We start from the raw sequence: 27,929 nt of genomic DNA, 5'->3' as shown, positions 1-27,929 counted from the left end.
AGTACATAAACATTTCAACATATGCGCATTTCTTTAAATTAATATATTCTTTATTTGATTTGACATCTTATGCATTCTGATTCAAAAGGCATAAATATATAGAAAAAGGAGACAGAGAATGGGTCACGCCTAAAAATGTACAAAGAGATGCAGATTTCTTTTACAAATAGTGACATTACAACTAACAAGTGGCGCATGGTATGTTTGACTCATCTGAAAAACATTCACCAAAAATCTTCACGGCAAGCGGACCTGAACGGAACTTCTTCATGCAACATTTAAATTGTCACCTTCATCCAAACAAAAGCAACTCTTCCCTTTGGAAGAATTTAGTGCAGCATCACCACGGCAACCACCGACAGTGCTATGAACCAGACGAGTACCGATCCTCTGATTGGTCCTTGAAAAAAGACGAGTGCAGTACAAGAAGTAAGTACAAGAGGCCAGAATAGGCCACACGGGTCGCTACCAAACAATCACATTTTTATCAACAATCATTTAAAATTGGCACATTTTGAATGAACTTGCAAACTAACATCAGATTTGAGTGCACACAATTCAAGATGCAACAGTATATTCATTGGTCAATAACAACACTTAGCTCAGAAGGGAAATAAACGACTTCATCCGCGGAAAGAAAAAAGGCAAGACGACATCAAACAATGTGATGTTGAAGGAGCCGCTGTCATCAATGTCGAGCGTTATTCATTTAAAGGCACGCACATACACACGCATGCATGCCAGCTGGTGGTGCACATGCTCAGGCACAAGCGTTTAGTAGGGGATCTGGTTTTGGTAATACTGGATCATGTCGTAGGTTCGACTCCTGCGGGAGAATAACGAAAGAAGAAATGGTGCGGTGGTGAATATTTGACTTGATGGAAGCAAAATGTGAGTGAGGAGTTTTGTGACGAACCTGCTGCTCAGGAAGCAGTTCTGGATCACTTTAATGATGAAGGCAGCTGCTTCTTTCTCACTTAAACCCGGATTGAAGCGCTGCCTGCAACCACCGCAAAGTCAACATCACTTCAACGTACTTCCTTGACACCAATGCACTCGTTTACCATTAGACAGGGCTTGGGTACAAAGTTACAAACTAAATAAAAATACACCAATAGAGGAGTGTTTTTTTTTTTTTTAAAAAGCAAATAAGCGGGAACAGATTACAGAGAAACAGGCACCCTAGTTGCACCCTGACATAGAAATGAAAGTAACTCAAAACATTTCCATCTCAAATCATCTTTCCCCACTCAAATGAACGGAAATGCCATTAATCTATTCCAACCACCTTAAGAAAAACACAAACAAAAAAGGTTTGTATTTAACACGAAAAATAGCACTCTACTGTATATGTACTTTATAAAAACAACAGAATATTGTCACAACAAAACTGTAGTAATTGTAGTTCTTCACAGAGGATAAAGAACACATGCTTGTAAAAACTGTTAACAGTAAATACAGAAGGGTTATTATAATTTTGGAATTTTTCATTTTAGTTAGTTTTTACTTTGAATTTTGTTTTTTAATTTAATTAGTTTTAATTAGTTTTCAGGGTGGTTCTGTTATTTTTTTTAGTTTTAGTTATTTAATAAATGCTTAGTTTTTTTTGAAAGTGTATTACTTGTGCGCAATATTTAAAAAACATCATGGGAGTGACATGACATCATCTGAAGGTGCTTTTCTATCGGCTGCTCCGAGATGACATCACTTTTGAGTGACACGCTTTCAAACGTCCGGTTAATATCAAAATAAATCTACTTATTATCACATTTAAAATCATCCCCAAAAGCTCATGTGTTAAATTATTTACCAAAGACTAAAACAAAGGACATTAATGCTATAATTATTGTTAGTTTTAGTTAGTTTCGTAAACATAAAATGTAGTTTCAGTTGGTTTTCGTTACTTTATTTCGTACCGAAATTGTTTTTTTTAATTTTAGTTTCAGTTTTTTCATTAGTTTTAGTTAACTAAAATAACCTTGATATACAGCCTGTCTGCATGTGTTCGTATTGTTTATGCTTAAATCTGGTTACTCTGTTTTAGGTTTTATACCTACTTAATGCTAATTTCATAGCACATCAATTGTATTTCCCATTATATGTTAGCATTAAGCTAGAAGTGCTTACTTAGTAAGGCAAAGTTCTGTGTTTTGTGTAAATACAAAAGTGTAGTTACCTTTGTTACGTTTACACAGTAAAGTTGAACTGGAAGCGGCAATAAACAGCCTGAAACACTTTGTTGACAAACTGCTGCCACCACCGAAAATAAAACATTAGAAATATAATATAACAAAAATCCTTGTGCAAAATGTGAACCTGATCTTAGAATAAACAAACTGAACTGTGTTCTGCTCTTACATTAAAAAAAAATAAATAAAAAATAAAAAATCAAATGTCAACTCACTTGAGCAACTTGATGGTTTGCCCTCTGAAGCAGGGGAGCCCCGTGTCCAACATGAGGTTCACCAAGGAGACCACGCCGTCCATGTAGGGTCTAAATTCTGACGTCTGTCAGTGCCAATCACGTTGCAACGGGAACTACTTGAGGTACGCGCTACTCACCTGACTGCCAGGTAACCCCTCACGCACATCTCCATGAACCACTTAAAGGGCGTGGCCTCCATCTTGCCGCCCATGATCATCACCATCTCGTCCGTCAGCTTGATGTCGGGCTCCCAGCCCAGGTTGCCGCCGGGCGAGCTTTCGAACATGAAGCCGAAGTCTGCGGATCAAAAAGTGCCCCAAAAGTGTCAGCAGATAGGGAAGATTTCCCACCAAACAACAAAAGTTTTGGATTATAGTTTGCGACCAACACACCGATGTGGATGAGGTGCCCCTGGCTGTCCAGCATGATGTTGCCGTTGTGCCGGTCTTTAATCTGCAGCAGGAAGAGCAGCAGGCTGTACGCCGCCATGCTGCGAATGAAGTTGTAGCGCGCCTGCGAGGACAAACAGGAAGTGGCGAGTCTCATTCGTGGCGGGCTGCTTTCTGGCGACAAACAAAGCGTTACCTTCTGGAAGGCCAGCGTGGATTCATCGCCGTACTGGTTGCGGAAATAATCGTACATGCCGAAGTCCGTCTGGCGGCCCAGCTGATCCCGAGACTTGCAGTCGGGAATGCACTCGATCACGCCGCACTGGGATAAAAATAAAACAAGTTGACATGACATTCATCTGATTATCGCCATTCCAATTTTAACATATTATAAATATTCACGCCATGATGGGATCCATTTACGTCACTCCCAAAATTCACACCTTACCCCCACAATTCGCAATTTTGTACCCTAACATTCCCCATTCATTCTCAATGTCAGATTCAACATGTCACTCATTTGATTTTTGCCATTCCAAATTTAACGTTCCAAATATTTAAGCCATGGTTAGATCCATTTTTTTTTTTATTCCAAAAACTCACCAATTGACCCACAATTCCCGATTTTGTACTTACTATTCCCCATTCATTCCCAATGGCAGATTCAACGTTACACATTTACATCATTTCAATAGGAAGTGGCATGATTTCAACAGGAAGTGATCTGATTTCAACAGGAAGTGATCTGATTTCAACAAGAAGTGACCTGTTTTCAACAGGAAGTGGTCTGATTTCAACAGGAAGTGAACTGGAAGTGACCTGATTTCAACAGGAAGTGGTCTGATTTCAACAGGAAGTGAACTGGAAGTGACCTGATTTCAACAGGAAGTGGTCTGATTTCAACAGGAAGTGAACTGGAAGTGGCCTGATTTCAACAGGAAGTGATCCTTATTCCATTGCTTACTTGACTGCACGCTTTTTACACCATTGCTTATTCGATTCCTCGCTCATTACTCCTCCATTGTTACTCAATTCCTCTCGCCTTACTCCATGGCTTACTCATTCCCTCGCTCCTTTCTTGTATTCTTTGTTTCCTTCAACTTTATTATTATAATTCCACTGTTGTTCCTCCTTTAACATTTCTTGATGGATTCAAAGGATTTCAACTTCAACATGTTCAGCTATCATTCCATGTCATTTAATATCCTTCAACATCATTCCAGATAATACTTGTTTTTTATTCTGCCTCACAGCCTTCTCACGCAATTTCTACAGAAAGTGCATGCTCTAGTTAGTTTTGAATTTGTCTTACTCCTGGAGCCGTGGCCACCACCCTGTAAGGGAACACGTAGAGGTCCAAGCCCACCAGCTGGAAGATGTTCTTGAACAAGCTGATGATTTGAAGCGCTAGCATGTCCTAAACACAAAACAAAAACAAAAGTATGAAATAAAATGGCGGCAACGTTGGATTCGCGTCGGCGGAAGGTCAGTACTTGTCGGCAGTCGTCGCCCACTTTAAAGATGGCCGCCTGCCAGCAGATTCGCTTGGCCTCCTCTTCACTTTTCTCCTCATCCGCAGAGTCGGAGCGACACCGCAGACCTGAAGGGAATTTGCAGGGATTGCTTTAATTACAAAGAGAAGTCAAACCAAATATTTTCTTGACAATATGTTCGATGCAGTCTAGACACGACATTCTGATTAATATTAAGATTGTGGAATACGAGTTAGGCAGCAAAATCCACCCGTTTTATCTCGGGGCGGCCATTTTGACACTTGCTGTCGACTGAAAATGACATCACCTTTTCTCAACGACCAATCACGGCTCATCTGTTTTCTGAAGCTGAGCCATGATTGGTCAAAACAGATTTGGATGACTGTCTTTAAAACGCTTGTGACCTGTGAATTTTTTTTTTCTTAGTAAAAATTTCCCATGGATGACCCAACACACCTTAGGGCTGGGTTTAAAAAAAATAATTGAACTTCACAAAATGCAATTTTTAATCATGTCCTTGATCTTTAAGGAGAATTGATGTTTGATTATTCATTAATATCGATTGAATTGAATCGGATAGGATCTAATTGGAAAAAATCCAAATGAAATCAAGCTGAACTCTTGTGAGTCGAAATAAAATCGATTGAGGAAATTCGAATCGATACCCAGCTGCAATAAGCATCAGTGACACTACCTTCTTTTTCCAGCTCGCTGACGCCACACCTCTTCACTTTGAATTTGGCCAGGTAAGGAGCTTTGGCAGCACTAGGCACATTTTTGACACAAGGTTTGGTGTTAATTTTTGACATGCATCCGTGTGGTAAATGAATGTTGAATGTTCAGCGCAAACATGGGGCCCACCTTTGCATTGGGGTCCCTGATTTGTAGTCGATATCTAACACGATGGCCTCTGGGTTACTGGGCAGATAGCAGCCAGGCTGGACTTTGATTTGGGACAGTGCTTCCAGGCAGGCCTTTTTCCGCTCCTCCCCTTTGGGATAAGGTCTGATTGAGCCAAACACAAACAAAGTGATGTGAGCATCAGCATGCATGGGATGATCTCACAGGATGATTTCACACCACAGGTGACAGCTCGGTTCTGTTGTTGTCCACAAGGGAGGGACATTCGCCTCTGGATATTTGCCATGATTGTTGTAATGAGAACAGAGGGGAGTTTTGTCATCGCTGAGCGGTACAAATAATTAGCTTCAGTGAGCAGCTTCCAGACCGGCGTGTAATCGGTGGGACGTCAAAGCAAACAACACTTCGGAAATGATCAGCCAAGGTGGTTCGGAAGGGGAGCGCGAGTAGCTCAAGGCAGGAGACGAGCAAAACATGACAACACGCGGGAAAACTCCATGTTGTAAACAATGCAATTATCAAGAGGGCACAGTTTGTTGGTGACGTGAGTCTATTCCTTCTTGAAGGTTTTGTACAATAGTTTATTAAACATTTCTTCACTTTTTACTCCATTTCCTTGATGGACCAAAACAAAACTAAACAGACATCAGATTTAAATGTTTGCTAATCATGCCGTCCAATACATTTCTCTACCTTTTTAAAGTGGAAGTCAACCTTAAACATTTTTGACAATATGTTATATGTGACCTCTCTACTCTAAAATTACATTCTGATTAATATTACATTTGTGGAATATGAGTTGTGAAGTAAAATCCAGCCGTTTTTTTTATTTTTTTATCAATATCAGAAGGCAGCCATTTTGCCACTTGCTGTCTGAAGAGGACATCACAGGTGCTCAGGGCTCAGGCAACAACCAATCACAGGTCACAGCTTTTCTGAAGCTGCGCTGTGATTAGTTGTTACCTGAGACCTGAGCAATCGTGATGTCATTTTACTCGACAGCAAGTGGCAAAATGGCCGCCTTCTGGTATTGATAAAAACTGCTGGATTTTGCTGCCTAACTCATATTCTACTAATGCAATATTAACCATATTTAGACTAGTGGTGCTGCATAGAGCATATTATTGTCAGAAAAATGTGTTTGGGTTGACTAACCCTTTAAATGTTCCCTTGCTGAAGCCATTCCAAGGCTCTTACGGTTAAAATAAGCACACAAAGGTTATTTCCATCTTAAATTTTGTGATGTGCATTTGTGTGTGTTCGTACTTGATAGTGGCCGACACGTTGGTGATCTTATTGAAAAAGTCAAACTCTCGCTGATAGAAGTCTTTGGCCGGTCCAGACAAGCTGCTTGTGATCTCCTCCACCATCTGCTCCAACAGCTCACCAATGTCGGCTGCAGGCGGGGAGAGAGAAGATTACGTTTTTTTTTGTGCACGCTTTTGCGTTTACATTTCTTTCAAGAGTTATCTCTCACGGTCTTTCTGGTGGGCCTCTTCGTCCAGGTAGATGTTGGTCTTCATGTTCCAGATGAATTGATGGGCGAGGAGCTGCGACTTCTGAGCGGCCCACATGATGTATTCCCTCACGTAACCCATCTAGACCATGACACAGATGCAGATACCAAGACTGGGTTGCAACAACCAAACGTGAACGCTAGTATAGTGAGGCTACATTCATTAAAATCTTGCTAGCTTTAGTCTATATTATGTTTAGATATAAAAACTTATTCACCTTGTCATAACGAAGTGCTTGGACAATTTGTGGAATGTAAAACAAGATGGCGTCCTAGAAAAAAGCAGTCGAAAGATGTTACAAGTTCAAACCGACACTTAAAAAAAAAAAAAAAAAAAAAAAAAAAAAATACAACCGCAACAGGTGAACAGGTGTGAGCGTACGGGAGGAAAAGAGCGGAGCACTTTGACCCCGTATTGTGCCGTGAGTGGGTGAGGAGGGTACATGGAGGAGAAGTAGGACAGTCCCGTTGGTGGATCTGCGGGCGCCCAGCACAGGATGTGACTCAGCTCGGGAGAGTCGGCGTCGATTGTGTGCCACGTCACGAGGAACTGTGGAGAAATGCACGTGTTTTACATCAAAACTAAAATGGCTGGAATCAACTACAGGGTGTCAAGAAGGAGCAATTTCTGAATGGTGAAGGCAATGAGTGACATGTTGTCTTTTACTCTTCATTACACATGTGAGAGACTCATTAAAACATCCATTAAGCGCTTTGGAAGGAATCTGGAGGGAGTGGAGCATCACCTCATTATGAAAAACCTTTCCCTTGAGAAATTCTGGCTCACGGCAAAGCACTTGCACTCAAGATTTTATCATTGCATTTAAAATGCAAATGATACAGATTAAAGGCCTTCAGTAAAACACATTTTACCTCAAGTTGTAATAAATAAATAAATACATACATACATACACTACATTCTTTCCTTGAGCTACCTAAGTATAGGTGTCTCCTTTTTCAATTGCGGTTATCTTGCAAGGTCGCTAGAAAAGCCATCAAATGGGTGATACTGCCCTCTAATGGATTATCCATGCAATGCATGTGTCAGATCATATACATCAGGGTTTTAAGGGAAAAAAATATTACACTCATTAAATAGAGAGCTCAAAATGTCTTGTATTTAATGATGACACATTTGGCTTTATAATTACTTGACTACTTTGAACAAGGGCCTTTCCTGCTCTCTTTTTTTCTGTTGCATTGCAACACGCCAGGTCCACAACAACTCACCTTGACGGCTTCAGGGACGTCGCACACAGCAGCTGGATCCAGACGCACCAGACGTGTCACCTCAGACACGATTGCTTCAGTGTGTTTAAACCTGAGAAGCGAACATTGGGTCAGTCAGATAATCTGTATTTGTCATATTCATGACATTTTATTTATCGAGCGTATTAGGAACCGAAGCCCGTCGTGCAGACCTGGCAGGTAGCTGCAGCGCCAGGTAGGGTGCAATGCTCCACGCCAGATTGACGTTGTCCTTCCACTGTTTCTCCGTCAAGCTGATGTATTTGGACCTCCAGTTGGCGATGCTGGTCTCCACAGACTGCTCAGTGGCGATGGCGAGCTCTTGAGTTGACAAGGGGTTGTACCATGTCGTCAGCCGCTCAATCTCGCTGGCCTACGAGACAGGAAAGCGACAGACAAAAAAAAAAAAAGAAGAAGCATGATTTGATGCCTTTTTTGTGCGTGAATATAGACAGTGTGATCAAATATAGTTACCAGTAAAGCCAATAAGAGGGTACGACGTTTCATGTAGTACTTGTGCAGTTGAGAGCCTCTGTTGCTTTTTTTGGAGAGGCCTTAAACATTCCAAGAGAAATGTATCAGCAATCTCTTTTTTTTTTTACACAAGTAGAGATAGTGTGCATGATTTTCACCAGATTTCTTGGATATGGTGGACATCCCAGAGGACAGTGGGTAGGTGTTAATCCATCCCTGAGCCACCTGCTGCCTCTGACCCATCGCCGCATCCAGGTTATTGCGGCTGTCCGTCACCGCCATCACTGACAAGCTGTTCACCGACATGTCTTGTGGATCTAAACAAGGCCAAATAATTGCATTTAGCACCTTGGTGCACCACAGACCACGGAGAAAACAACACCTTCTCGCCACAATATTAGATACACCTGCAGAATCCAGAGATGCACTGTAAAACAGTAATAATTTGTTTTTACCGGTACTCACTTGCTTGACCTCACTGTATTTTGAAAGAGTACCTAATATTTTGGCCAGTCGGTGTACAGTAGCCTATATTTAAAGTGTTGAACCTGGTGGAACCAGCTGATTGGCAGCAAGATACTTTTTGTCAGACTGCAGGCAAGCGTAGAACTTGATCATGATGCTGATGTCTTCTCTCAACCTTTGGTCAGCTTGAGTGGGAAATTTGGGATTGACGCTACAAGCAAGAGTCAGGGAAAAAAACAAACAAAAACAAATTAATACAGTGACAAGTTTTCTTTCCTCCCCTGCAACGCCCATCATTTCTACCTGAAGTAGTCAAAAGCTGTGGAATAGATCTTCTCCCGCAGCACGTTTTTGATGGTGGCGTTTGTCACCACGTCAGCATGCAGGAGAGTTAAACCCAGAGTAAGTAGTCTACAATAATAAAACAGAGTTAGCACAATAATCTTATTATTGTGTCTAGCACTGACGATAGTCTTTTGAAGCACACCGAAATCTCGGCCCGATGGCGGCGACGTGCGTGTTCAGGTTGCTTTTGGCTCCTCCGACGCTCAGAGATAGCGACCTCTGCAGGATGGTGGTAAAAATCTCCACCTGGTCCGAGCTGCTGTATTTGGCTATTTCGAACCTCTGCACCAGAAACTGGAAGAAGAAAAAAGCAAACCATGGACCTGACCCCAAAGAAGTCTTGACTGAATGAAAAAAATTGAATCCCAGGAAAAGATATCCTGTAAGTGTGCTGAACAGCGTCACTGACCTCTATCCATAAGAAGTGGGGTATGACGTCAGGTGCGCAGGGTGCAGGCTGGCTCTCTTCTGACACGGCCAGAGGGCCCGCCTCCTCCTTGGCGACGGAGAACAAGCCCATCTTCAGCTCCACCGTCATCTGCCAAGCGCCCGCCATCTCACGCATGAACTGGACACAAAGGAAACACGACAAGTTATATATATATATATATATATATATATATATATATATATATATATATATATATATATATATATATTTTTTTTTATTATTATTTTTTTCGTTCTATGTAGCGCATAATCCAAGCAGAGTGACACTCACTGGCACTTCGACCCCATTGTGCGCCGCCAGAAGCCACTCCCAGCAAGCGATGGCCGTTTCCATGCCATGTTCAGTGAACATCTTCAAGGGCGACCAGCACAGATGGTGCAGCAGCTGAGGGTTGCAGTCTGATTGCAAAGGAGGACTCCATTTAGCACAAAATTGAATTGTTGGACAGTTTCCACATTGTTAGTGCGGAATGACTCACTTCTGGTGATTATAAGCAAGGCTGCCATCTTGAACATGGCCTGGGTGAAAGCTTCTGGATCTCGGCTGTCTAGAGCACTCATCATCTGCTCAATCATCAACTTGTTCAGGTCTGACTGGCTGTGCGTCGCCTCGGAAAATTGGATCATGCCGGCCACCTCAGAACACAAACACATTTAAGAACTTTTATAGATTTTGCAACAAAAATGTACGAGTTCATATTAGGGGTGTCAAAATTAGTGGGTTAATTTTGAGTTAATTTAAAGTTTTTTTAAAGCCACTATTTTTTGTTTAATGCGCGATTAATGACTGCCCCTTACTTGGAAAGTCTGTACTGGGAATTCCAGTCGCAAAGCAGTAGACACGTTCATGTCAAAATTTAGCAGTAATAAATTTCATAATAATCCATATATTTGTGGAGACAGGGTCAAATAGTATTTTACGATTTTAAAAATGTGCGAAATTTCACAAGTTACTTCATGTTAAAGATTCGATAGCACTTAATATGAAAAGAAAACTGCACTGAGCTGTCACCGCTGTCTCATAAATGCAATTATGCCACATAGTAGCAGAAAAATGACCTCAATGCAAATCAATATCACACTTTTTTACAGTACATGACAGCTTTTTAATTTTAACTAAATTTTATGAATTGTTATTAAATGACTGTATCAATAACTTAAAGATGCAGCCATGTTTCTATTCGTTAAACATTGTTTCCACTTTTATGTTAACAAGAGTATGAAAACTATTATTTTTAATATCATTATTATTGTACATTTTATTGCACATTTAGAACAGATATAAAATTTGCGAATAATCGTGAGTAAACTACTCAAGTCATGCGATTAATTATGAATAAAAAATGTAATCGCTTTACACGCCTGGTTCATATAAAATATAAAATAAAAAAAATATATAAATAATAATAATAATAATATATAAAATATATATTATATTATTTATATATATTAAATATATATAAATATATATTAATAATAAAATAATAATATAAAAATATACTGTAAATCGTATTTTGCTTATGTCAAATAAGTAATACTGTTTTGTCAAATAAATACAGAACAAAGGATATTAAGGAAGCTCAGAGAAGAATGGGAGAATGTTCTCATATTCACACTTTTTAGTTGATTAATATGCAATATCTTTGGTGATACTAGTTTGACAGGCAGAAGGTATGAACAAATTTGAGGAAATGCACTTAGTTCCATGTTGATGTGGACCCCCAAATAACTAGCTATGCCCCTGACTACCGCCACAATAATAAACAAAATAAAAAACTATTAATTTAATGAATACCTCAAATGTCTTTCAAAAGCATTCTTAAAACTCTTACATGACACCTTTAGACAACGTTGTGACTTTGAATCAACGTGGGCGCAGGATTTTAAAAAAAGTACCGCATACCTCTCCAGTGTATCGGTTGCGCAGGTTGAGAGACGCCATGAAGTTGGAGTAATCTTTTTTCACACATGCAGGTCTCTCTGTCAGTTGGGTGGTCTGGAGAGGCAAACACAAATGTCACTTGTGGCTCAGCAGTCGACAAGTGTGGCAAGCCCCGTCTTACTCGCTCGTATTCATTGTTCACACCAACCTGAGGGAACGCAGCCTACGGTGCGGGCCAGAGGAGGTACCAGCATAACCGTTAGCCACATGGGCAACCATCCAGCCATACAACCCACCATTTCCATTGCAGCCAAGTAACCAGGTAACCAGCAAAATCCGTTAAGCAGCCAACCAACCAGGATACGGTTTGATAGAGACAAATAAAACAAATGAAGCAAATGAAAGGCGCAAATAGCGGAAAGCAAGCTGACGAACACGTATGCCGCACGCACAACAACATGGACACACGATACTAGTGTACACATGCATTGGTAAGTCATTAAAGTTGTAAGTCACACTCAAATCTAGTTTGTAATAGGAGGAACTTTTTTTTTCATGTGTAAGTACACAAAAGCCTCTTGTAAAATAAGAAATGTAGCAATAATAAAATAAACTGATATAAACTTGATGGAGATATGTGAGATATGCGATTAAACATGTTTTCATTCAGTCAGTCAGTGACAAATTTGAAATCAGATATACTGTATATCAAATGTGTATTGATATGAGCAATAAACATTATTATAAATATCTAAGTTAACAGATGATACAACTCAATAAACACATCGACATGCACATATACTAAGCACAATGTAGGCACAACTAACAAATGTGAGCAAGCAGCTAACGTTTGCTGTTAGGTTCAAAAGCTAATTAATTAGATGGTATTTATCAAAACAGTAGTTTGCTAGATTTTATACAATAGTAACGTTTAAGTTCAATTAACTTAACCTAACCCAGGTGTAATATTTATTGGCACAGAATACCTTTAACATACATGTTAGGTGTGAAAGCTGCTGCTTATGTTTGTCTGTCTCAATGTGTCCGTCCTATGATTGATACAGTAGGTGATCAGTCTTGTTTGTACAAACCTCACCTATCTAAGGTAGACTCTAGTTTCACTGTAACAGATTAAGCACTGTTGAAAATGGAACTATGCAATACTGATTGTGCGGTGAATCTAAACCTCTGCAGCGATCAAAAAGGGCTCATTTGCAGACAAATGGACCCCATATATGTGTGTATGTGTGCGTGCGTGCGTGCGTGCGTGCGTGCGTGCGTGAGACTCACGCCCAGTGTGGTACTTTGCCTGTTGTAGCCGGCAAAGTGCAGGATGCTCTCTGTGGCCATGGCCAGGCCCGTGTGCTGGGACAGACCCGACACCCAGTTCTGATGCTTGTTCAAGTACTCCTGCTCGAGACATGCAAGAGGAGACAAGAAGATGAACAACTTGAAACAACCCGATGTTGGAACAATATGTGGTGTATCCGCAGTGTGTGCGTTCCTGAGAGAGACACATTCTGGGTAAACATCTTTGAGTTCATGTTGTTGTGAGAAATTACAAACCTGCAGGTGGGACTTTGTGACTGAAGGGGCCCATTTCATCGCTTCTTTCAGGATCTCCCCACAACGAGCAGCAAAGTCCTTCACGATACTCTGAGAAATAAAATAAACAATAATAATCAGCAAGTGGGGCAAAATAAAGACATGTCATTAACGTACAATAGAAATAATTATGCCAGTAATTTGCAAAGTGGTGTGCGAGTACCAATTTGTTTCTAAACCAATATTGTGCTTCCCTCTAGTGGACACAAAAACCTACCTCTCTTGCCTCATACGTATCCGGCACAGTGATGCTGTATGGGGTATCCGGAATGTCGTAATAAGGTTGATCCTTGTGGATGTCCTGAATAAGTGGCAAACATTTGATGTATCACTTTTAACCATATTATTACACCAGTGTCTTCCTATTTTGTACAACAACAACCTTCCCTGATACTTACTGCACTTAGAGAGAGCGAGAGGGTCTGCAAAATGTCTAACATGGTCTTCAGCACACGGCCATTCCAAAGCAGATGTGGGAATCTGGTAAAAGCCGGCAGATAGAGCTTACAAAAACAAGAATTTTTAACATGTTTGATGTAGTCGAAGCAACAGTAAGGACAACTCACGTCTCGGCCAAACCAGAAAGATATTTATCAGCCACCCTGCGGATCCTCTTGTGGGTGTGGTTGAAGTTAATTAACAAGAATTGGGCATGACGCTCCAGTTCCTCCTCGTGCTCTTTGGTCTTTGGCTTTAACATAAATGAGAAATGTTGGTGAATAAAACGCAAATGTTCCGCTCTTGGGAGAAGTCACACTCACCTTGTCAGCCATCATTTGGAGGAAAACATCAAACACCTTGTCGCCGACACAAATGATACACTGCATCATTCCTGATGAAAGAGAAATTTGGGGAAGATAAGCCTTTGTGAAGAGATGAAGACGTGGATGCAACGCATAAAGCGCTCACCAGATTTGTCTTTCTGAATCGCTTTGTCTTCAAAATAGCGGAACATGACCTGGAAGCGGTCAGGATCGTTGGAGTGTAACATCCTGCAAGGGTGCAAATGATAGAAGCACAGCACATGCTTGGTCAACACACTGATGTAGTGGCTGGGAAATATTTCAAGTGGTCAAAAGCAGGCACAATCTGTTAGGCCGAGTGAACATGAAGTTAAGATCTTAGTAAAAGATCACAAGCTTAGTAAATCAACAGTGCAAGCTACATATTCGTATTCGGGTCCTAACTGAGGAAGAGATTTTGTCTCAGAACATGGTGCAGACCTCATATATTCTAATCTGTAGACGGAGAGCAGGTAGGTGGACATGGCGAAGTCAAGCTTGTTAATAAGAGCAGATGCTTCTGGGGAGGGGTCCAGGAGATTGTTGATGGTCGCTCGCAAATCGTTCAACTCTGCCTGGAGGAGGAAAAGACGTTTTCAATACCGCAGTCACACAAGTAACGTGCTGGAATGATAAGACTGTTGCTTTCTCAGCACTACCGGTGTGACGGTGTCATTTTTCAAGGCGGAGTTGTACTGCAGTTCTGAGCGAAGGGGCTCTCCACTGGGGAAGGTCAGGAGAGGAGACTTGGTAGCAATTTCACAAACACCTTCATACCACTCTTTGGGCCAGAGACCTGCAAAGACAGAGAGCAGATACATTATGAGCCATCACCATATTAAATATTTAAAACTACTAATAGTCAACAGATACCTTTCAATCTGATGGGATGTATTAAATCAAATGTTTTTAGAAATCTATTACGGTTATAGTTTTGACTGACTTTCACTTAAAAACATGTTCATCATTACGGTTAAGTCTATTGTGGTATGCATGTGCACCAGACTATTCAGCTACTTGAATACGCCCCCCCCCCCCAAAAAAAAAATAAAAAATAAAAAAATAGAACTGTGCCGAATGAGTCATGCATAAAGTTGCAATATACTGTAGCTTTTCATCCAACCTGATCCTTCCACAGCAAAACCCATCACCACTGAGTACAACCAGAAATCTCGAAACAGCTTCTGGAGGCGGGGCTTAGCCTCTTTGATTGGCGGCAGTCGTCTGGTCAACTGTGAGGTAGAGAAATGTTCATAGTTCAGCTGGGGTGGGGGAAAAACACAAGTCATGAAAAGGCTACATTTGGATAAATAGTTATACCGAAAAGAAAATCAAGAATTGAACCAATCCACACATTAGATCATTATTTTCTTATATATGTTTGGGTATTGAGACAAGTATCCACTATTGTTAACAGAAAAGTTGAACTGAGTTAAGAGAAATGTTATTCAGTCACATGCAGGACTTTTGAGTCTGTTTGATCTGGTCTATTTGTTCAGGAGGAGACCACGTCAAAGTTCAGTTTTGTATTCAATTCACTGCTTGCACCTCACAAACACAAAAGCAGCACACAGCGAAGGTAAGGCCAAGGAGAAACATGGAGATGCACTCATGTTTAAACTTTTTCACTTGTATTTTTCAGACCTAATTTAATTTGATATCTTGATTTGGTATTGTGTGTCTATTTAACAAGTCTTTTTTTGTTGTTGTTGTTGTTTTTCCATTCTCCTTTTGTTCCATGCGAAGCCTTCAGGATGCAGTTGATAGTCACAATCGTCTCTGTGGCCTGCCTACTGGTTAGTCCAGCACTGGCTGGCATCAAAGACCTCAGTTCACACTTTAGTCAATCTAACCCGGACCCCAGAGGATTTCAAGCAAACGGTGCAGGGGATATGGAAGATATCCCCTTGGAGTTCCACAAAGAAAACACCATCACCAACGACCTGGTGTTTGATGGCTTTGAAGACCAAGACTACATTGATTTTGATAAGATCCTGTCTGCAGGCAGTGACGACTACATGTGAGTATTGTTTTGAGACCATTCGTTATTTGCATGCATGTATGACAAATTCATCGTTTTCCAGTGAAGGGGATGAGATTGACGAGATTGCCACTCCCGCCCCCGACATTGACATATTCGCCGAACCGTCCGACCCAAAGATTCGTCGCGCCAGACTCCTGCGGCTCTTCCACGGCCGCTCCCGCCTCCAACGCCTCAACATCGCCAATGCCCTCTTCGGCTTCAACCTCTATCGAAGTCTCCGTAACGATGTCAACCAGAGCGACAACATTCTCCTCGCACCTGCTGGGATCTCCATCGCCATGGGAATGATGTCATTAGGAGGCGGACCCGCGACCCAGGAACAGATCTACAAAGTTCTGGGGTTCGCCGAATTTGTCAACGCCAGCAGTCACTATGACAACAGCACAGTGCATAAACTTTTCAGGAAGTTGACCCACAGGCTCTTCCGGAGAAATTATGGCTACACGCTCCGCTCCGTCAACGACGTCTACGTAAAGAAGAACGTGTCGGTGAAAGATACATTCCGTGCAGAGACGAAGGCTTATTATTTCGCAGAGCCGCAATCTGTGGACTTTAGCGACGCTGCCTTCTTGAACAAGGCCAACAGTCGAATCCTAAAGATCACTAAGGGACTCATCAAGGAGCCGCTCAAGAGCGTAGACCCGAATATGGTGCTTATGCTGCTCAACTATTTATACTTTAAAGGTGGGTATATATTTTAAAAGGGACTTCTCAAGCATGCTTCAATCACAACACACCATACAACCATTCACTCTTGTACTACCAGGAACATGGGAACAGAAATTCCCCAAAGAGATGACCCACTACCGCAACTTCCGAGTGAATGACAAGACAACCGTACGAGTGCCGATGATGACCAACAAGGGGAACTACCTGGCCGCTGCCGACCACGAACTAGACTGTGACATCCTACAGGCGAGTTGCAGGATTCCTCCATTTTGAGACATGACAATGGAGACGCGAAAAGGCAGATGATCTGAGTAGTGTTATGCTGGACTTTTCAGCTTCCGTACTCAGGAGACATCAGCATGCTCATCGCCTTGCCGAGGAAGATAACAGGTATGAGGAACTTGGAGCAGGAGATCTCGCCCACAGTGGTCAACAAGTGGCTCAAAAACATGACCAACAGGTCAGTAGTGTCCTTCCGGCAAATGAGAAATTGCACAAGATTGTGAGTAGCAGTAGCTCAGTCTTGCACTTGGGAACTTGGTTTAACGTTCCAGATCAGATAAGAAATATTGCTCAGGGGATTACAGTATTTAACTTCCGAGCAGTGCCCTTGAGCAAGGCATCTTCGTTGCGTTAAGAGAAAATATGTTGGGATGTTCCAGACATTTATGCTGCTGATTCCAATACTGGTTATCTACGAGTGGGATCGGCTGATACCAATTCCAATTCCAGGTCACATGGATTATCTGCAGACTGTCAAATCACAAACAAACTCCACAGGGCAACATGTTTGTTTTAGTGTTTATATGGAGGGCCAAAAGTGCCAAAATTAAAAATAAACGACTAAATAAATAAAAGTGAAAATAAAACCGTATATATAAAAAAATTAATTCAAAAATTAAATACAAAAAGTAATATATATATATATATATATATATATATATATATATATATATATATATATATATATATATATATATATATACATATATATATACATATATATATAGCAGTTTTGGTCCTCCATAGTTTAGACTAAGGGTGATCACGGCCGATCGATCGGCCAGCCAATTTATTGGCCCCAATTTCCTTAATTTTTGGAGATCAGTGATCGGCTGATCCCTTAAAAATGAACCGATCTTTTCCACCAATCTCATCTCACTCCTCAGATGTCTGAAAAAGACAGCCACTGTCCTCTTCTGCTGAGATGACTAAGATTTTCATTTTTATTTAAGAAAACAAATTCATGTGCAGTTAAAACAACCCATTTGTATTATTTCACCGATATTGTGCAATGTTTTCCAATAAAATAAGATTGGAACATTGAAGGTATATGCTGCTTGTTATGAAAAAAAAATAAAAATAAAAATAAATAAATAATCGGCATCGGCAGGTCAGACTTTTTAAAAGATCGGTTATCTGTGATTGGCCGGAAAATTGTGATCGGTGCACCTCTAGTTTAGACCTGAGATATGTAACCATGACTATGTTATGGTAGTACTCCTGGGGAGAACTAATGCAAATGGGGGGGAAAAAATGATGGTTGTAGCCCAAGATTTTGGAGCTCTTTGGACACAAGCATGTCTGTAAGATGCACATTTATGGACTCCCTGCAGGACCCGTGAGGTGGTGCTACCTCGCTTTAAACTGGAGCAGAACTACGACTTGATTGCGAATCTGAAGGAGATGGGTCTGACTGACTTGTTCCAGGATGGCGCAGACCTTTCTGGAATGACCTCAGAAAAGGTGGCTTTGAACTGGGTGAGTCGGCAGAACTCGCTATAAAGTCAGCAGAGGAGAGAAGTAGCTTTGACTGATTTTTATGAATTCTCATCAAGCTTAAGCACCAAGGAACCATCACTGTGAACGAGGAAGGAACGGAGGCGGCTGCTCTGACCCAGGTGGGCTTCATGCCTCTCTCCTCCCAGATCCGCTTCGTAGTGGACCACCCGTTCCTCTTCCTCATCTACGAGCACCGTACGGACTGCGTTGTGTTCATGGGCCGAGTGGCCAACCCGGCACAAAACTAAATTTGAAAAAATGCAGTTCCAATTGTTCCTTCCAATGTCAGAGTTGGGGTAGGTCATGTGAATGAACACACTTTCTCTAGTGCAAAACACGAATGTAAAAGGGAGAAGTCACCTTAAGAGTGTGGTTGTTGTGTAACTGAAAATTGAGATTGTCAAGGTGAGTTTGTGTGTCAGTGTTTTATCTTTTTTGCAGTGATTTTTGTGGAGAAATTTCCTCCTTCAAGATTCAAATAAAAACAAAAGTAGATATAAATATAAAATATTTCATGATTGTCCATTATAATAGAGCACACAGTTGTATTAAAAGGACAAAATATGATATTGTATGCTCAATAAGCAACTTCTTATTTGCAAAATGTGTCTCTTAAGAGCAACTTTGAGAGACTCAAAATTGTAAAATCTATTTTTTGTGATATTATTAACAGCTGTTTGCACCGCAGACAACTACATAAATATTTATTCATTGCCTAGTATGCTAACAAATAGCTTGAATTCACATTCACCATAAAGTCAGAAATGTTACTTATGAATTCAAAAGGTACCAACTCACCACAGCAATCACTGGGATGAGAACGCCCAGATTCCCAGCGCTACTCGATGCCTGTAAAAAGATGACAGAAACTTTTTTTTTGTATTCTGATACCAAAGGTTACGTGGCGCATGCATGTAGATGTATCCAAACACATACTTTGAGCGCTGGCCCCTTATCTGACGCCCGCTCACTGGCTCGCTTCCCTTCCAGGCCCAGCTGGACAAAAAGTTCTAAAAGGTTCACCATGAGTTCATCCACCAGTTGCTCCCCCTGCAGGTTGGCAGCAATGTTGGCCAAAGCATTTATCACAGCCAGAGAACAGTGCCTTGAGAGAAAATAGAAACAAGCCGAGCATGACCAACACATTTTTATTATTCAGCGTGTATGGTTTATGAGCAACCTAATAGCATTCTGTCCAGTGGTAATTGGATGCATGTTATGGTAGAAGTGGCCATATCGGTCTATCACTAGTTTATACTGACAAAAGCAGCACCGACACTCACCTGTAGCCATGATCTCTGGCATCTTTAGTAGCCGAGTAGACAACTGAGCTGGCCTTTACGCTGATTTGTTGAAATAGGTTCCAAACTTCCTGGTAGATATATTGCTATAGCACAGAAAATGTAAACAATATTTAACAACATCTATGCAGTGAAATTGCTTCGTAGGTTCATAATGTCACAGTCTAATTAAACACATTCAGTACATCCACAAGTGCTTTTACATTTTTTTGCATTTTGTTTAAAAACAACAACAACAACAACAACAACAACAAATTAGAGATAGAGAGTACTCCGAGTTCTATTTTCACGAAACCTTTTCCAAAATGAGTCAGAGCCAAGACTGCTCTTTTAAATAGAACAAAAGCAGTAGAGGAAGCCAGATGGTCATTTGGACTCACATTCCCTGTAATGACCATGCAGCCCAGCTGGTCTATGATGAGTACGTCCAGCTGGGACGGAGGTTGACAGAATTTCTGCTGCAAGATCTGCAGGATGTGCTCCATCACTTTCGGCGTGTCTCTCAGGGCAACGGCGATGTGGCCGAGCGTCCGAATGGTGTGATCTGGGATGAGGTGCGCATCCCTGGAAGGGAGACAAGAAGTTTAAAAAAAAAAAAGAAAAAAAAAAGAGCTCACTGTTGATATTCCAAATGAAAATCAGATATGACGCAGATATGAAGGTTACTCACTTGTCATTCTCCTGTGAAATGTACAAACGATTAGACAGACTAGCAAGAAAAGCCTCCACGATCACGTTGTCCATGGTAAGACCAGCTTTCAGACATCTGGGCAGACAAAGACGAATCCTCAATATTTTTAACAACTACTATAGATCATTTTCTCTTAACGAATCTGAATCAGCTATTTGTGACTGACCTGCAGATGTTGTCGATGGAAATGTCTCGGAGCTGCTCGTACATGGATTGCTGGTCTTTCCTGCTGGACAGAATGTTGACTGTGGACTGAGAGTGCTCATTGGTCACATTGATCCTGATTTCTCCAGTGCCTTGATTTCAAACCAGAGAAAAATATAATGTACTTGTAAAATGAAGTAAGCTAGCAGTCCCTTTTATGTCTTGTTAAGAAGTCAACTCCCAAACGCATTCAATAATCTCCTCAGCATGATCATCACGTTACAGGTGAAAACACAATTTATTGTTTTTCAACTTCACTATTCAGCGGTTAACTTCGTTTAACACTTCTATGAACAGTTCAGCTGATCAATATGCTACTTAGAACATTGCCAGGTTAACAATAGTTTGATTTTTCGTATGACACTCTAATGTGCACCAGCAACGTTTGTTTGACAAAGTTGGGAGTTGATTGATTGACTGTGTAGCAGAACACAGCGGGTGATGTATCTTTTTGCCACTGGCCAATGAACACTGTGTACTAATCAATACTGGATGAGACACAGATCAGGAAATGACAGTTATCTAATCCCTGTGTGTTGTAGTGCTCTACTTGTTCATAACTGTAGCTGGGTGCAAATTTACCTGCTTTGAAAAATATCGTTTACTGTGCACGCTAGAGCTTGTGTACCTGTGCTGTACTGGCTGTGGTACTTGTAGAGTTTGATGATGACAGGTGAAGGAACCACCAGGAAGTCCCTAAGAGATGTTGTAGCCGAGTGAGCCACCACAGGAAACCTCTCACAAAGACGCCCCAGGCCCTGACAATCACAGAAACAACAGTGATTAAAATTAATTGACTTGAAAATGTTTTTTGGTTTTTTTCCCCCCCAATTTTCCATTGGATATCATTAGTTCCACTTTACCATCTAAATTAATAGAGGGTAATGCATGTCTACGTGGCTCTATTGAGTGATTTTTTTTGTTTTTTTGCATTTTTCCAATGGATATCATTAATTAGCACTTTTCCATAACAATTTCAACTTGCTTAAAATATTCACGCCTCCTATGTTCAATAGTTCTTTTTATTCATTTATCTTTCAAATACAAGTCATACTTTGTAATTTTCACATAATTTATCTTTCAATTTCCTTCATAAGCATTCAGCCTAGCATTCATTGATTAGCATTCAGCTTTCAGCATTCCCTCGCAATTTTTCCAGCAATTGCACTTAGTCTAGTTATTTCAGTTGTTTTACCTGCAGGCAACAGATGAGCAGGGGCATGTGAGCGATGATGACTTTACTCGAGGTTTTTGACTGAAGCTTCTCGGTCAATTTGGTGCACAAGTTCTCAGCTCCTGTTTTTTAAACAACATGGGTTAAAGTCACACACACACACACACACACACACATTCACCTCACCTCAACACTGGCCACCCTCCAGGCTAGAGATCGATTACCTTGCTCATCTTTGACGGCCCACACCATGAGGTCCACGCAGGCTGCGTTGGCTTGGCAACGGAGCTTGAGGGGGCTCTGTTCCCCCGGCAACACCCCCGCGTCATGAAGTACCCGCTGCAGCTCCGACTGACTGCTGCTAAATTGTTCCAGGACAAAGTCGTGGACTTCCCGCACATAACCCGGTTGTAAAGCTGACATCCAAAAAGTGTCACAAAGTCAAGTGGCTTCAAGTATTTCACTGGCTGAAGGAATAAATATGGATTTAATAAGCATGAGTGTTTTACCGTTCATGTTGTATAGGGTGTCCCTCAGCATTTTGAACACACACACGTAGAGAGGGTCACTGAAGGTTTTGTAATAGAGGTGGATTCCGGGGTTAGACTTCATGACCAACATGAGAGACAAAAACATATTAGATACATAATGTGACTTTTTTTCCAAGTTTATTGCAAATCCTAATTACCCCTGCCACTTCATCCATGGTTGCGTCAAGGGTTTTCAAAAAAGATTCTGAAACAAATGTCTTCACCTGAATGAGGACAAAAGACACAGTCTAAGGAAACTACTTTGCAGTGTGATAAGTGCGATAGGACGGTATCGGCATTAGAGTGGACACAGACCATGGTGAGGAGCTGCCGGAGCAGATCGACTGGCACCTCAACCTCATTTTCTCCTGATCCCAGGAAGAGAGGAGACACAGAGAAACTGGAGCTAACTGTGGAAAAATAGTAGTCAGGATCCACTGTGCTGCTGTCTGGGAGGTAGGAACCTAGAATGTCAGGGAACAAGGACATAGATGGAAAAACCTAAGAGCCCAGCAGTCAAAATGCAAGATTTATCTAGATACACTTAATAAACTAGTGTTACTACATCTCGTTTGCTCATCTTTGAGATGCTTTGTATTTTCAGGAGGACCTAAGATTGTCATGGGTTCTGGAAGTTGAACCAAATATTCTAAGTGTAACATTGTGGGGGCACATTTAGGGGTTAACAACTATGCTAACCAAAAGCCATTCTGTAACTGTCAAAAGACAGGTGACATACTGTGGCGTCTGCTTAGACGACGAAATGTAGACAAGCAGTGGTCGATCAACAACCTCTATAGTGTAAAAATTAACAGTTATATGGCAGGAAAGAAAAATAGTGTTCCTCTCAACCATCAGCCTTTAACATGCAAACATGCTCACAATGCACAACCCCTCCACCTGCAGTTGTGTCACTTGAGTTTGAAAATTTCTGACACTCTGCAAGGCAATGAAGGTGTCCAAATCTGATTGGACGAAAGAGCCAATTGGGTGGGGCCTGTGCAAGTGAATATGATGGGGGAGAATGACTCAGTGACACCTGAAAAAAATACCAATGATGTCATCAATTTAGTCATGACTGACCACAAAAAATAAAATAAAAATTTGAAGCCTGCATCAGCGGCACGGTAGTCGAGTGGTTAGCACGTCCGCTTCCCAGTTCTGAGGTCTCCGGTTCGAGTCCAGGCTCGGACCTTCCTGGGTGGAGTTTGCATGTTCTCCCCGTGCCCGCGTGGGTCTTCTCCGGGTACTCCGGTCTCCTCCCACATTCCAAAGACATGCATGACAGGTTAATTGGGTGCTCCGAATTGTCCCTAGGTGTGCTTGTGAGTGTGGATGGTTGTTCGTCTCTGTGTGCCCTGCGATTGCCTGGCAACCAGTCCAGGGTGTCCCCCGCCTACTGCCCAGAGCCAGCTGAGATAGGCGCCAGCAGCCCCTGCGACCCTTGTGAGGAATAAGCGGTCAAGAAAAAAAAAAAAAAAAAAAAAAAAAAAAAAAGCCTGCATCATTTCTTGCTATTCATGACCAGGCTCAATCACCATCTCCAGTTTGGTGTAGAATTGCACTTCATGATACTGAGAGCTGTTTTTAATTTGTGGATTCTTTATTTTTAAGACAGATGAAAATATTAACAGCTCTCAGTATGATGGAGTTCAGTTCTACATCACAAACTACAACCACAATTATAAACACATCGTAAAAGTAATACTGTACTGCCATTTGCTGCATTTTAGCGCCTGTTTTACCTTCAAAGTAATGTGGGCCAGGTGTGGTGGGTGAGCAGGGTGAGTGGCCTCCTGCCTCTGCACAAACCTATGACAATGAACCTGTTTTAAAACCCCAACCTAACAAAATCAAAGTACAAAAACGTATTTCCTAAAATGGATACCTTTGTAGAGGAGTCAGGGTTGGTTGCAGTGCGACGGCGCAACGTGTCACTCTGGTACACCGTCAGCAAGGAGTTGGGAATGATGGACCGGAAGTCATTGAAGGATCGGCGACGCACGCCCTCGGTTTCCTCTGCGACGCGATTATGAGTCTGAGGCGAGTGTTTGGGGAACAACTTGGACAACAGGGCTTCATCTGTGACGCTGTAGCGGCCAAACGCTCGCGTCATGCCGAACAAGCTGGGCACGATGTACCTGCACAGGTAGACTAGAGATAGGGAGAAATTCTCAGGGATTCTGAAGGACTGTGACTTTACAATGTGGTGCGTGTGTGTTTATACCTTTGTCATGATTATCAGGTGTTTGGCACATATCCTGCAATGACTGCATGACTTCTACGATGGTGTTCAATATCTGCAGAACATCAGGACAAGTGAGCAAAGTTACATCTCAACAAAGGATGGAGCGAAAGCATGACCAAGCGTATGATCTTACAACCTGAAATGTATATATATATATATATATATATATATATATATATATATAATATATATATATATATATATATATATATATATATATATAACTGCAGATAGATTAGAAAAAATATCCCCAAAGTTTATCAGTTGTGTTGTGTTGCCTGCAACACCTGCAGAAGACCTACCTCTTGCCTATAGTCTTGGTCGCTCTGAGCCACATCTGCTAAAAGAGTCACTAAACAGAAGCTGAAGTTTTCGGCAACCGGGAGAAACTCTGGAGAACACATGGCCAAACACAAAAAGAAACAAGTCATTCATACATTAAAATAAAAAAATAAAAAAATAAAAAAATAAAAAAAATAAAAAAATAAAATAAAATAATAATAATAATAATAATAATAATAATAATAAAAAACTGAATACATTCATAAAGGTAGCAGCAACGTACAGAAACTGGGGATGACTACTCTTGACATTACCTTGAAAACAAAAAAAGACCAAATATATTTGTTATCTTTTTAATGCAATTCAAAGGAATAATAGCTTCTCTTTGAGGATGTCTTGAATTCCCATCGAATACCATGCAAGTATTACACTAAGCAGAACAATGCCCGGAGGAGTTGCTATAGCAGAAGTCTGCGTGGGTGTATCTCAATTCTCAACTTCCATAGCGGACGTCATCTTGTACATCTTTAGATAGCCGAGTTGAGACTGAATCAACAGATCTACATTTTGCCTCACTTGCTTCAAGACAGGATTAATATCCACTGACAATTCCAAACAATCATCATAATGAACTCTTTGAGTATGTCCAGCCCCAACACAAGCATACATTCAGTTTGACGAATGAAGCTAAATAATGTATTCAGGGTGTGCGGACTACAATTGCGTACAAAAGTACTACAATTTTTGGCAACTAGTACTATACCAATCTCTGGCTGTAACATTACAAAATGTGGAAGAAGCGTGAATACTTTCTGGATGCATTGTAGAGAAAGGCCGTGGACATGTGAACAGAATCAATGTGCTTAGTGGCTGCCTATGATAATGATGACGACTGATATCTGAATCCAAGTGAAACACTTAAAAAGGGGAATGTTGCCTATAAGAGGATTGTCCTTACCCTTTCCTTTCTTTCCCAAGCCTTCTTCGATCCACTGGACACGTGGGAGGCCTCTCAGTAGGCTCAGCAAGTAGGAAACAAGTGTGTCTTTGTGCTGTTGGTACAAGGCAAATAATTACACACACAAATGCAAACAACTGCACTTTGTTTCAAATAACAAGTGATAGGTTTTAAGTAAGAAAAACATTGCCACACAGAAACAAACAACTTATAAAGGGAATATATTTCAAAGTAATTAGATGGAAGATTCCTGAGTTTCAGTGCATGGTGGATTAGACGCTTACGAGGCCTGGTGCATGTCTAATCACAGGCTTAATGAGATTAAAGGTATAATCTTATCATGGTGATAGAAAGTTGGAGGAGTCCCGGCAGAATGTGGTTACAAGTGCACTAAATCGCTAATGATGTAAAGGTCCAGCACCACTGAAGCCCACCTGTAAGCCAGATTCCACTAAAAAGACAGCCAGCGCTACGACGGCATCGATGCGGCGCACGTCGAGAGAGAACACGCCTCGCGACTCCAATGGACACATGCATTGTAGCTTCTGGACCTAAAAAGGCTCAAAGAAATTGATTTTTGTTAGCACATTAATAACAGAAATGATCACCCTGAGTGTGCAGAGTTGCCGATATTATTCTCCAAGAATGTCTACATAGCAAATCCTGCTTAAATTTCACAGAGACTTTGTCTTTTTTTTTTTTTCCATCTATTAGAATATATTATGACATAACAGTGTATTTAACCAGACAGGAGTTTCTTGTAAAGCATCAGACGAATGCAGGCTATTGAGAAGTATAAATTCAACTTGGCGACATGGATTAATCCTTATGTACCGGTAATTTTTTGCTGGAGCCATCTGGCTCTGGCCTTCCTGTGTGTGGAGTTTGTAATGTACATTCTCCCTGTTTGACATGGGTTTACTCTGGCTTCCAAAAACATTCATGTAGGGTCATTGAAGATTCTTTATTAATGTCCATGGGTGTCAGTGTGATTTGTTGTTGTATATCGACATTATGCGCTATGATCCGCTCAGCTGTCAACCACATAAGTCAGCAGGGAGGGATAAACTCACCTGTGACCCTAATGAGTACGGGCCCTGTGTGTGTGTGTGTGTGTGGGGGGGGGGGGGGGGGGGATGGAGGGATGGAGGGATAGATAGATAGATAGATAGATAGATAGATAGATAGATAGATAGATGATAAAGTGATACACATACCCAGTGATGGTAAAACATGATAATCAGAAATATTTTGTTGAATGGTATCTGAATTACATTTCGCCTGCAATGTGCTTGAGAGCAGTCCCAAGATCTATATCTAAGTTCACGTTACTGGTCAGAGAAGTAATATTTATTTACTCCAAATATTTTTTCTTTGACCAAATATCTATGCCAGTGGCGTATAGTGAAAGATATTTTGAATGCTTCATTGGATGGCATTATTAGGTACCCTTGTTCATTCACAAAACGTGTAAAAACGTAAGTCAAATCAAAATTGTCACACAGCCAGTGAATACATAATTGCAAACCCACAACCTCCAATTTATTTTTGCTCTTTTTTTCCCCTCATTACTGTCACCAAAATAGCCTTACTAGCGAATGAAATAAATAAGGTTGCTTGCAACACGGTTACCTCAAACCTGTTTGACTGCAGCGCTTATGAACACGGACTATTTAGTCTCTGCAGCGCAACGCCAAACTAGACAACGAAAACCCCCTAAGTAAAATGCCGACACGGCGAAGAAAAGCGAAAAGTCACTGAAATATAATTTCAGACGGAAAACACCTGTCAAAGTCAAAAGTCAGCCAGCCATCAAAAGAAGAAGCCGCCGTCGCCTCCAGTGCGGAAGCGGACCTCATTTGTCCTGTTGCTCATGTTTACACAGCAAATTGTATCGAAACATGTTGCCTTGGCTCACCTTTTCTACCGGCGCGGGCTGGTGGGCGGCCAAAGAGCGTGCCAGTGACAGAACTGTGTTGAAATAAAAACCTCTGTGGCCACCTCCTGTCACCGACATGTTTACCTCCACATCAGGCGACTCTCCGCAGCGCGGAGGGGAAACAAGCGAGAGAGAACGGCCGCTCGCGCTTCTGCCAGCCGCAGTACGGGCA

At 41.3% G+C, this 27,929-nt stretch overlaps 2 protein-coding genes across 3 annotated transcripts; one reads left to right on the top strand and one right to left on the bottom strand.

The window, feature by feature from the left end:
• Positions 1-21: 21 nt before the first annotated feature.
• Positions 22-27,929, bottom strand: pi4kab (phosphatidylinositol 4-kinase, catalytic, alpha b). Of its 2 annotated transcripts, XM_077521033.1 has the most exons (55): positions 27,737-27,929; positions 26,253-26,369; positions 25,819-25,912; positions 24,881-24,969; positions 24,558-24,630; positions 24,219-24,484; positions 24,076-24,142; positions 22,646-22,794; positions 22,489-22,554; positions 22,310-22,406; positions 22,025-22,216; positions 21,822-21,922; positions 21,255-21,384; positions 20,589-20,718; positions 20,402-20,497; positions 20,112-20,295; positions 19,714-19,817; positions 19,367-19,535; positions 19,229-19,279; positions 15,059-15,167; positions 14,595-14,731; positions 14,377-14,510; positions 14,063-14,145; positions 13,915-13,985; positions 13,720-13,844; positions 13,552-13,633; positions 13,371-13,454; positions 13,115-13,204; positions 12,839-12,958; positions 11,757-11,771; positions 11,570-11,662; positions 10,146-10,302; positions 9,938-10,065; positions 9,626-9,784; positions 9,359-9,510; positions 9,175-9,282; positions 8,955-9,082; positions 8,565-8,723; positions 8,407-8,486; positions 8,106-8,305; positions 7,915-8,005; positions 7,067-7,234; positions 6,903-6,956; positions 6,646-6,766; positions 6,435-6,564; positions 5,169-5,312; positions 5,002-5,072; positions 4,308-4,414; positions 4,127-4,231; positions 3,011-3,136; positions 2,818-2,938; positions 2,563-2,722; positions 2,405-2,494; positions 917-1,000; positions 22-826 (listed from the first exon to the last, which is right to left on the bottom strand). In XM_077521033.1, the coding sequence occupies exons 1-55, from the start codon at positions 27,833-27,835 to the stop codon at positions 775-777; spliced, it is 6,312 nt and encodes a 2,103-aa protein (XP_077377159.1). In that variant the 5' UTR covers positions 27,836-27,929; the 3' UTR covers positions 22-774. The 2 variants fall into 2 exon arrangements, with proteins under 2 accessions (XP_077377159.1, XP_077377160.1); XM_077521034.1 differs by lacking the exon at positions 11,757-11,771.
• serpind1 (serpin peptidase inhibitor, clade D (heparin cofactor), member 1) lies at positions 15,238-18,941 on the top strand. The gene is made up of 7 exons (XM_077521035.1): positions 15,238-15,514; positions 15,682-15,955; positions 16,020-16,663; positions 16,746-16,894; positions 16,984-17,108; positions 18,265-18,409; positions 18,487-18,941. Exons 2-7 carry the CDS (start codon positions 15,690-15,692, stop codon positions 18,676-18,678), a joined length of 1,521 nt encoding a protein of 506 aa, XP_077377161.1. The 5' UTR covers positions 15,238-15,514; positions 15,682-15,689; the 3' UTR covers positions 18,679-18,941.

The sequence above is a fragment of the Festucalex cinctus genome, chromosome 5 (assembly GCF_051991245.1).
Source record: "Festucalex cinctus isolate MCC-2025b chromosome 5, RoL_Fcin_1.0, whole genome shotgun sequence".
In the NCBI taxonomy this organism is placed as follows: Eukaryota; Metazoa; Chordata; class Actinopteri; order Syngnathiformes; family Syngnathidae; genus Festucalex; species Festucalex cinctus.
The sequence above is the reverse complement of the archived record's forward strand: the minus strand, read 5'-3'. Positions and strand labels throughout refer to the sequence as shown.

What these genes read in the sequence shown, in the direction of transcription:
- serpind1 (XM_077521035.1), top strand. Translation starts at nt 15,690, where the DNA reads ATGCAGTTGATAGTCACAATCGTCTCTGTGGCCTGCCTACTGGTTAGT. An exon ending in GCAGGCAGTGACGACTACAT is followed by an intron (nt 15,956 to 16,019) that starts GTGAGTATTGTT and finishes ATCGTTTTCCAG; the next exon opens with TGAAGGGGATGAGATTGACG. An exon ending in CTCAAAAACATGACCAACAG is followed by an intron (nt 17,109 to 18,264) that starts GTCAGTAGTGTC and finishes GACTCCCTGCAG; the next exon opens with GACCCGTGAGGTGGTGCTAC.
- pi4kab (XM_077521033.1), bottom strand. Translation starts at nt 27,835, where the DNA reads ATGTCGGTGACAGGAGGTGGCCACAGAGGTTTTTATTTCAACACAGTT. An exon ending in TCACAAAGTCCCACCTGCAG is followed by an intron (nt 12,959 to 13,114) that starts GTTTGTAATTTC and finishes TGTCTCGAGCAG; the next exon opens with GAGTACTTGAACAAGCATCA. An exon ending in ACGTCCCTGAAGCCGTCAAG is followed by an intron (nt 7,235 to 7,914) that starts GTGAGTTGTTGT and finishes ATTTCTCCACAG; the next exon opens with TTCCTCGTGACGTGGCACAC.